We start from the raw sequence: 10404 nt of genomic DNA, 5'->3' as shown, positions 1-10404 counted from the left end.
GGAGTCACTTTTCTGCCTCTCCGACGGGGAGGAGGTGGGACGGAGAGGTACTGCTGGGAAGGAAAGACAATGACAAAAACAACAAAAAAAACAAAATCTAGTTCCTGGGGCTGATTGACAGGTCACGTGACGTACCCTGCCACGCCGCGAACCAACCTCCCTGACGGGGAGGGGACGAAGCGCTGAGGCAGGCGGGTGCGCGGATCCTCATGCGCGCTCTCTCTCGCGATTCCGGGAGCAAACTTCCCAGCGCAGCAGAAAGTTTGCTGAGAAGGCGGGAACGCGCCCAAGGCGAGGGGGGGGGGGGATACATGTGGACGCGCGCAACCACCTTGGTGCCTTCTTGTCAGCGCCGCCTTCTCCTTTGGCTTTTGCGGGACAGCAGAGGCAGATAGATACTGGGGCGAAAGAGTGGCCAAAGCAAAAGCTGGCTCGGAGCCCCTTCTTCCCTTCCCTCCCTAACAAACAAAGGCGGACTCCAGAGGAGGAGGCGGCTGAGTCCGACAGCCCTCTGTCCGCCCTCTTGCTTGCTGCGAAGTTGAGCCCTTGCGGGAGGGAAAGAGGGAGGGAGCAAAGAAAGGAGGCGCTTCCCCCTCCCCCTCCCCCTCCCCCTCCTCCTCCCCCAGGGCTCCAGAAAGTGAGAGGAGAGCTTCTCAGGCTGCGCAACTCCACCAAGGAACGAGAGTCGGCGGATTGGGAGGAAACTTTGCCTTCTTCCTCCAGGAACTTTTGTTGGAGGAGGCTTTGGCGGTGGACAACCCCCGCCTGGACTGAGTTTGGAGGGAGAGAGAGAGAGAGAAATAGGTGGACTCTCCGTCCCCCGTGGGACCCTGTGGGGAGTGAAGCCTCTGGCGGGGGCGCGCGAGGGTTTGTGTGCAGGCAGGTAAGCTGGGCGATGATTGACAGGCGGGAGGGAGGGAGGGGGCAGGAGGGCCGCCGGGGGAAAACAAAAGGGCTTCACCTTTTCCAAAGATCTCTCTGGCTGACCCTCACGGGTGGATCTACATTAGGCATGGGCTTAAGCGGCTGAGGGGGAAAAGGAAGGGGCCTGAGGCTGTGAGGAATGGTGGGAGTTGGAGTCCAAAACACCTGGAGAACCCAAGTTTGCCCATACCTGATCAGCATTGTGGAATGAATGCAATTTGGCACTGCTTGGACTGCCAGGGGTCAATGCTGTGGGATCCAATGGCATGTAGTTTGGCAGTCTTTGGCAGAGAAGGCGAAAGACCTTGTAAAACTTCAGCTCCCAGGACTCCATAGCACAGAGACATGGGAGTTCAAGTGGTGTCCATCCAACATCATTCACTCTACTCAAGGATTAGGAAAGCCAGTGAATAAGTGATAACATTTGAATGGCAGCTCACCCCAGTTTGGGAGGGGTCCTGACTTCTGCCTTGAAGCCCCCCACCAGGCTTGCCTCCCCCCAAAAAAACCTCATGCACAAATGGCCTTGTGTTGTTGCTGTTTGCCTTCAAGTCCTTTCTCAGTAATGGTGACCCTAAAACTGTGGTTCCCAACCTTTGGTCCTCCAGATGTTTTGGACTTCAGCTCCCACAACCCCTAACAGCTGGTAAACTGGCTGGGATTTCTGGGACTTGAAGTTGAAAACAACTGGAGGACCAAAGGTTGGGAACCATGCCTAAGATCAAGCTGTTACTCGAGTGCATCTATGCTTTGAATTGGCATGGGCAAACTTCGACCCTCAACTTCAGAATTCCTAACACCTGAAGGGCCGAAGTTTGCCCATGCCTGCTGTAGAATGAATGCAGTTTGGTCAAACTTTAATTGCCATGACCCCATGCTATGGAATTATGGAATCTGTTGTTGAAGGCTTTCATGGCTAGAATCACTGGACTGCTGTGAGTTTCTCCCACATCTGTGGCAGGCATCCTCAGAGGTTGTGAGGTCTGTAGGAAAGTAGGCAAGTGAGGTTTATATATCTGTGGAATATTCAATCAGGGCCTGCTAACACCTCACAACAAAGGCAGTAAGCAGCCAGACTTTGAAGCTGAAAGGCTATTCAGTGCTAATCAAGGTGGCCAATTGCAACATATAAGCCCCACTTGCATAGTTTCCAACAGACCTCACAACCTCTGGGGATGCCTACTATAGATGCAGGTGAAACGTCAGGAGAGAATGCTTCTGGAACATGGCCATACAGCCTAGAAAACTAACAGTAACCCATTATGGAACCTGTTTGTCTTGGCCTTATTTGTCCCAGCCTTCCTCAGAGGCTGAGAGAGTGCAACTGGTTCAGGGTCACCTTGTGAGTTTTCATGGCTGAGCGAGGATTTGAAGCCCTGCTCCCTACAGTCCTAATCCAACACTCAAACTATAGGGATTATCTACAATGTAGAATGAATGCATCTTGACACGACCTTAATTGCCATGGCTCAATACTACGGAACCCTGGGAGTTGTAGTTTGGTAAAGCATTATCACTCTTTGGCAGGGAAGGCGAAAGACCTTGTAAAACTAAATCTCCCAGGATTCTATAACATTGAGCCTGGGCAGATAAAGTGGTGTCAGGCTGCATTCATTTTACAGTGTAGATCCACGTGTCACCCAATTTTCAAAGAACACAGGCTTTCGTTGAGGGTGGCCTGTTCAGTTTTATCAGACAAGGGAATTTTGGACTAATTGCCCCCCACATCAAAGAAATACCATGTTTCTTTAAAAAATGTTAGCACACCATTCTCTTGCCTTTGAAAGACTTAACAAATGTGGGGTGGCATAAGCTTCCATGGATTAGTGAGGCCCCTTCATCAGGTGATTTGGTCAGAGTGGGCTGGGGAAATGCTTCCAGTCCTTTTGCCTCATAGTTCTGTGTGAGTTGGTATCTACTTATAGGGTGGATTAAAGGATACTTCCATGCAAGCGGCTTTTAGTTCCTCTGCCCTAGTCAGCTCTCTATGTGCTTGTGTACGGAGATAGGTGGTTGTGATGGTTCCAAAAGGCCATTAACCTGTTGCAAAATAATTCCTTGTTTGGCTCATTTGTAGAAGTTCTCTGTGGAGAAAAAACTATTACAAAATGCTCATAGCTAGCCTTACCATTAGGTATAGTGAGGCAGATACCTCAGGCAATGGATTTGGGGTGTGCCGTGAAAAGGCAGAAAATTGTTAGTTATTTAATTCATTATGTTCGGATTTTTATTACCAGGAAAGGAGGAGGCGTTTTTGAGACTTTCTGCCGCTGGTGCCAGAATAACTTGGCTATCCTAGTTACAAAATACTATGCATTTTGGCTTGGGTGGGGAAGGCGTGTGAAAATACTTCTCATTAGTTTATCCAACATGCTTGCATGCTTTTTTCAAAAAGGGACAGAGAGAGTGAAGGAAGCTTAGAATGGAGTTACAGAGAGTTCTTTAGTTATTCTGAGAAGGAAAAGGTTTCTGCACAGAAAGATTAGTGCAGTTTGACACCACTTTTACTTCCCATGGTAAAATGTTATGGCATGATGGGAGTTGTAGCTGGCGAGACACTAGCACTCTTTGGCCAAGGAGGTTAAAATCTTCTAATGCTGCAGCTTCCAGGATTTTATAGTATTGAGCTATGGTAGCTAAAGTGGCATCAAACTGCATTAATTCTACAGTGTAGATGCACTCCAAAAAGAAAGGCCAGCCAACACCCGCTTGGGTTTTATCCCAAGCAGCTGAGTTGTTGTGGCATAAAGTGAGTGGCAAAACCACCTGTTGCTTTCCCTTGAGGTGGAAATTAATGGCTCTCTCCCTTCTCAGTCTTGCGCCTCCTCTATCTTGATATATATATGTGGCAGCTTGTGGGATGATCACTGGTTATTTTAAGGCAGAAAAGTCATGATATCATTGCTCTGTTTAAATGACTTGTGGTTGGTGTATTTCTAATTAAAAGTCCTTGCTTGCACTGAATGCAAGTAGGATAAAACTCAAGCGGGTGCTGGTTGGCCTATTCCAGGAAAGCTCAGGATGTTGCTGAAAGTGGCTGTTTTATGGCAAGGCTCTCATCTGCACAGTATCTGAAACAGACTGTCAACTTGCTTTACTAACAGATTTGGGAGGAGGGACTTTTTTTTTAAGAGGAAAGTTATAGCAACGGAAATGCTGCTGGAATAGGAACAGATTATTTGTAGTGTAGTTGCTTGAATGTGCTCCTTGTTGACAGCTGGGAGAGACTGAAAGCTTGGGTTGGGTCGCCTGGACTGGGTGGAATCCAGACTCATTCTACGTGTGAAACATGTTTTTGACATTTGTGCCTGGCAACTGAAACAGTCAGACGTTGAGTGAAAGACAACACTGATTTCCTCGCTTCAGGGATGAGGCTTTATAGTTTTATCTCTTTTCTAGTACACTTACACAGTTACCAATGTTTTTTGGTATATTTTGGACTCAAAGCGCTTTACCCCCCTTAGGATGTGTGTTCCTCCAGATGTTGCATGGGTAGGGAAATGTGTAGAACAGTGGTTCTCAACCTGTGGGTCCCCAGGTGTTTTGGCCTACAACTCCCAGAAATCCCAGCCAATTTACCAGCTGTTAGGATTTCTGGGAGTTGAAGGCCAAAACATCTGAGGACCCACAGGTTGAGAACCACTGATGTAGACCATCTTCTTAGTGGAGACTGGGAGTTGAGGAAGATAGGATTAGGTTGTGTTGTCACATCTCTGCTAGACAGCAAAGCAATTTCTCCCTTCTTCATCCAATTCAAGACACAGTGGACAACTTGTAGTCTTCAGGTCATTGGGCTACAACTCCCAGAAACCCTCACTGTTGGTTTTACTGTCTAGATCTGCTGGGGGTTGCATCCCAGCAAACTTTGGTGGGCTGCACATTTCCCATCTTCTCCTTAGTGTATGCCACTGGGCCTTTAGGGAATTACCACAATTCTCCCTCAGTCTTGCCAAACCTTACAAGATGGTTGTAATATAATAAAAGAGGAACATATTGTAAATAATTCCAAGCCTTTGGGAAATGCTGGTAAAGAGATATTAGTAACACATTGAGCCTCTCATATCCCATTGCATATATTTCCATTTTGCAGCAACACATGCAATCTGGTAAGGTAAAGGTAAAGGTTTCCCCTAACGTTAAGTCCAGTCGTGACCGACGCTGGGGGTTGGTGCTCATCTCCATTTTTAAGCCGAAGAACTGGCGTTGTCCATAGACATCTCCAGGTCATGTGGCCGGCATGACTGCATGGAGTGGAAAGAGGTAGGGCTGCAGTTGACAGAAAACAAAATGCCTTTAAGTGAATTTCATTAGGGTATGTTGAACTTACTGCTACTCTGCATAGTTAGGGGAGTGTTATTGAAACTCATCCAGGCAGGCTTTGGTATAGCTGGAAAACTGCTTCCTTTGTAACTTTCATGTAAATAAGGAAGTCAGTTCAGCCGCTCCCAGGCTGTTTTCTAGTTTGTGGGCTACAATTTCTTTGAAGTGATTAGAAGAATGCCCTTAAGTTAAAGGTACACATATACCTGGAAAGAACTCCTGTTGGGCCCAGTAGGACTTTTGAGCAGACAGATACACAACAAATCCCAAAATAAAAATTTAATCATAGTTATATACATAATTAATAGTATCTTTCAATATAAGATTCTAATCTTGATGTATTAAACAGTGATTTATTAAATAGTGTATTTGATTATCATATATAACTAACATTTTAAAAAGCATGGCAAGTGCACTGGATGCTACCATATCATTAAGTAGGTACTGTAGTACTAAAAAGCTAGAGCTGCAGAGTTTCTTTGCGTCTCTCTTTACTCTCCTGCAGGAAACTCAGATTACAAAACAGATTCAACCCAAGGTTTTAACAAGCAATCAGAAAACTAAAACATGGAAGAAACAGGAAGACATGAAATGCAAGTGCAAGTGTAGTTATACTTTTGCTCTGTGTATCGCTCTACTTGAACAGAAGTATTTATCTTGATTTTTTAAAAAATATCCATTTCACCTTTGTTTCTGTCTTGGTTATTTTATAGGAAAAACTTTGGTCATGCTGGCAGATTACTCATGCTGAGAACTGCACAGGGATGGTGCAAACCTGTTGGTTTTCTGGCAGGAAGGGGATCTCTAAGGGATGTTCAGTACCTTCATGGTAGACTTCCTTGTTTTCTTGCTGGGTGTGAGTAGACATGGGAGGCATGACATTGTATGACTTCAGGCCTTCCTGCTGGGATAAATTCAGTTGTGATTGGTGGTCTGTTCTGTTCCATTTCATATATCTGTCTCTTTAGGTGCCTTGGGCTTGCATCTTGTCCTTTATGCTTTAAAAAAATCACAAAGCTGCTAAGAAATTGTAATATATATACATGCCATACAGCATTAACTCTACTTCTCAGATACAAATCTCATCGTCAAACATTTGAACACTCTGAAGGCTGATTGGTTGATGAAGTTGAGCAAGCTGAAACTTAATCCAGACAAGATAAAGCTGGAAATACTGTCAGTGGGATAGTTAGCAGTTGGTGATGAGGCTGTATTGCTTCTGAAAGTCTAGGATTCCAACTTGGGGCTCATCCTGGACTTGGCATTCTCAGTTGAAGCACAATTATGAAGAGAAGTACTTTTTACTTCCTTACACTGAAATGACAACTTTAGCTCGATCTAGAGATGGTGGAGTCTGCTTTTGTGCCCTGGGTATGTGAGGATACCTTTAGTGATAATTTGGCATAATCAGTTGCCTGAAAATCAGTATTTGGGTGCTTGATAAATTCAAGTTGTGAAGCAAATCAAAGTATTATATTTGTTGCATTGCTTGTGTATTTGCCTCTGGGCTCAGTTACAGTTTTTGTTTTGTTTTTTAAAGCCATTTTTGTACCTACATGTGATGTTTTATGTTTTACGTGAGGGAGTAGGTATGAGAGTTGTCCTTACATTGTTGCTGAAATATGATGTGGTGGTAGTGCCAAAGCAGTTACTTGCTATTTCTAATTAAAATGAGGCATGTCAGTACCAGAAGTTTTAATCAGGTTTTTTTTTCAAAAGGCGCATACCTTGTTTTAATGTGAAAGTGCCTTTTTTAAAAGCAGAAATGGGAGTATGGCATCATAAATCACTTGGTCCCAGGTATGTTTGAGAATGAAAGTTCTTACTTTTGCCTAAATGGTTAGGGGGGACTGGGTGATTCAAGAGTGTACCTCTGCCTGCACGATTTGTGTGTATGTGCCTTGAAGTCACTTGTTGACATATGACAACCCCATGTATATTATAGCTTTTCTTAGGCAAGAAACACTCAGGTGGTTTTGCTAGTTCCTTCCTCTGAAATACAGCCTGATACCTGGTCTACCACTCAAAGTACTGGGCATGAATGAGTCTGCTTAGTTTCCAAGATCTGATGGGATCTGGTGGCTTCTTCTTGGTTTCTTCTTAAGACTGGTGTAGAGGCCTTACTTGCAGACTCAAAAGCTGATTAGGTTGGTGGTAAAAAGAGATGGATTCTGTATCTTTGAAACTTTAGCCTAAAGAGATATCCTTGGTTTTCTCGTTTGTTGATTTAAGGCTTTGAAATCACACTTCCCTTTTTTGAAATCATAGGTTTGAGTTATCATGGCTTCTTCTTTTAAACAAATGTGCTTTTAACTAATCTGATCAGAATTTTAATGATTCTGTGTTGAGTGAGAAGCTTTTATATAATTGCTTTAATTGTTTTTGTGATGTCAAATACAAGCTGCCTTGAGATAACTTTTATTTTCAATTCATTCCTATATAAATAAACTTACAATGGCTTTGGTTTGTTTACGTTTCAGGTTTTGATTTTAAAGAAGATAGGAGTGTGAGAACTACATGCAAAGAATTTAAATAATTCTATATTGGAACTTGGAATCTGGTTGGGGAAAAAAGATGGCTAAAGTTATGGATATCGATGAAGGACACGAGGGCAGCCACAATGAGTTTAGCAATATCATTAAATCTAGATCAGGTAAGTTGCAATTTCAAATTCTCTGTCATATTTTCTAATGAATTTCTCATTTTAAAAACAAATGAAGTGTTTATTCAGGAAAGCAAAAACCTATACTGTGTTTAAAGGCATGTACATGGTAGCCTGGTGGCCCTTTGAACAGGAAAAACTTGTTTGTGAAAGATATGGTTGAGAGTAGAGAAGGAGCTCTGCAAAGTAAAATTTCTAAACCCTTTGTTCCCTTTCTCCTCTCATCCAGGTCACCTTAGAGTTCTCTTGCATCTCTATGGGGAGAGTAAATGCATGTTCATGCTGCTCCCTATTACTGTGAAACCAGTCTGTAGTATTTTGGGTATGTTGTGGCTATGTCATACATTTTAGTCTTCCTATGCACATAGACTTTTTTTTTAAAAAAAGGAACTTATACATACCATTTTCATTTTTTACATATGTAGCATGCAATTGAGTCCTTTAATTTGATTTCTGATATATCAAAGCATTGTCCAGTACATTTAGTTACTAGTTCGATTTGAGAAAACTATTTCGTAATGAAATTATTGTAATTATAGATCTCTGCTTTTTTAGTAATTATAGGCCTCTGCTTTTTGTGCCTTTTTATTTCAGAGTTGCCCCAGTATTGCAATTACAACAGGTTTTGTAAAGGGCCATTTGCTTAGTGTTTTTGTTTGTTTGTTTGTTTGTTCTTGTTTGGAAGACTTACTGTTCACATAGCCAAAAAACTTTAAAAGACACACAGGAAATCAGAGGTAGCATATATCAGCATGGGAACTTCCTGGGCTCTCAGTTGGTTGTCTTAACTCAGTCTGAAGCTGGCCAACCAGTTGCTCATGGGAACACGAGGGTAACACTGTGGTTTTCCTGGAACTGCAGTGTGGGATTGCCCACACTGGAAGACATTAGGCTGTACGCTATGCTTGCTCTTGCCACCTTCAAGTCTATTAGACATGGTCCAGCTGTCAGCCTATGTGTGTGTTCACCATGAGTACATGTCTATAAAAATAATTTTTGAAAATGTCATTTCATATGCTATTGGACTTTTGAAGGTAATGTTATTTGGATGTGTGAATATCTCATCACTATAGAAATCATTCATTTCTAATTTTAAAAATCCAGACTTTTGGTGTTAATCTAAACATTCAGACCTTTTTAGCATTTAAGCATTTTCTGTGCCATCCTATATGGAGTTATTTGGGTATAAAAATTGATGATTCAATGTCATGTCTTCTGCATGAACAGAATTAAGATTGCACTAATTTGAAATTGGAATAAATGTAACTGGGACCTAACAAATAGGATCAAAATAGTTAAGATGAAGATTCTTCCAAAATTTTTATTCCTCTTCCAGGTATTACCATTCAATATACCAAATTTTTAAAAAATGGGACACCTCAATAAAAACCTAGGTGGTAGGAGCCAATAAAAGCAGAATATCAAATTTATCATTTTACCCCTCGCAAGAAAATGGAGGATGGGGAGCTCCTAACCCAAAAAGTTATTTTGAAGCATGGCAAATAATGAAACTATTTGAATTAAAGTTTGACGATGCAAAAAGATTAGTAAGTATTGAAAAGTAAATAAATGGGTGAAACCACCGTTCGTGTCTAAAGGAAAGGATGAACAGTCAAGAAATGAAGAAATTAAAAAGAACCACACTATCTTTGATGGAAAATGCTGGAAAAAATGGCAAAACAAATTCCCACTGAACAAAATAGACAGAATCCCAATAGGAATATTAGATAATAAAAAGATCAGATGTATGGAAAAATGATAATAAATTCAAATAAAAACAGTAAAACAAAGGTTGGGATCTTACTTATTCGGATGGAACAATGAAAGACTGGAAGGAATTGAGAGACATATGTGGATCAAGCAATTGGTCACTATGGCATGGAATGTTGCAAAAGATCACAGAGCGGAAGAAGAAGGAAGGTTCCCGAGACAGATTTAGATCAAATATTACAATGGAAAACTGAGAAAGGGAAAGGAATTGTGGGATTCATACATAAGAAACTAATAGATAACCAGTATAATTTGAAACCCACCCTGTTAGAAGTGTGGAAAGAGGAAACAAACTGCAATCAGAAAGATTTAGAACTGTGAATAAGTTCAATAAAAAAACATAAACATTTAAAGATCAAAGAAAAACAACAGAAGATACTGACAAAATGATATAGACCCCCCAGCAAATAGCCCATATTACAAAAAGAACACCTAAAAACTGTTGGCACATATGTGGGGAAACAGGAACATTTACTCATATGTAGTGGGCCTGTACCAAGCTACAAGAATTCTAGAGAAAAATAAAGGGGGAAATGGAGGAATTATTAGAGCAAAAAATAGGGTTGAATAAGAAACAGTTTTTTATCCTGAAATTGGAAGGGAAAAGCGGCAATAAAGACTGGGCCTAGATTACTAAATATATGTTACCTGCGGCTCAATCTATGGTCGCCCTGGGGTGGAAAGAACATAAAAAATAGGATATACAAAAATGGTACGAATATTTAGCA

At 41.9% G+C, this 10404-nt stretch overlaps 1 protein-coding gene across 3 annotated transcripts in view; it reads left to right on the top strand.

Moving 5' to 3' along the window:
- The first annotated feature begins 234 nt into the window (after window positions 1-234).
- Window positions 235-10404, top strand: part of utrn (utrophin) — a 456383-nt gene continuing 446213 nt past the window's right edge. Inside the window, exons 1-2 of one of the 3 annotated variants that reach the window (XM_062977769.1) lie at window positions 235-883; window positions 7725-7897. In XM_062977769.1, the coding sequence (XP_062833839.1) occupies window positions 7819-7897 (79 nt within the window). In that variant the 5' untranslated portion in view covers window positions 235-883; window positions 7725-7818. The remainder of the gene's footprint in view (window positions 884-7724; window positions 7898-10404) is intronic. The other 2 variants (XM_016998724.2, XM_062977776.1) reach the window with 2 other exon arrangements.

This window comes from Anolis carolinensis, chromosome 1 (genome assembly GCF_035594765.1).
Source record: "Anolis carolinensis isolate JA03-04 chromosome 1, rAnoCar3.1.pri, whole genome shotgun sequence".
NCBI classification, from domain to species: Eukaryota; Metazoa; Chordata; class Lepidosauria; order Squamata; family Dactyloidae; genus Anolis; species Anolis carolinensis.
Note: the sequence above shows the minus strand (reverse complement) of the source record. Positions and strands in the feature narration are given on the sequence as shown.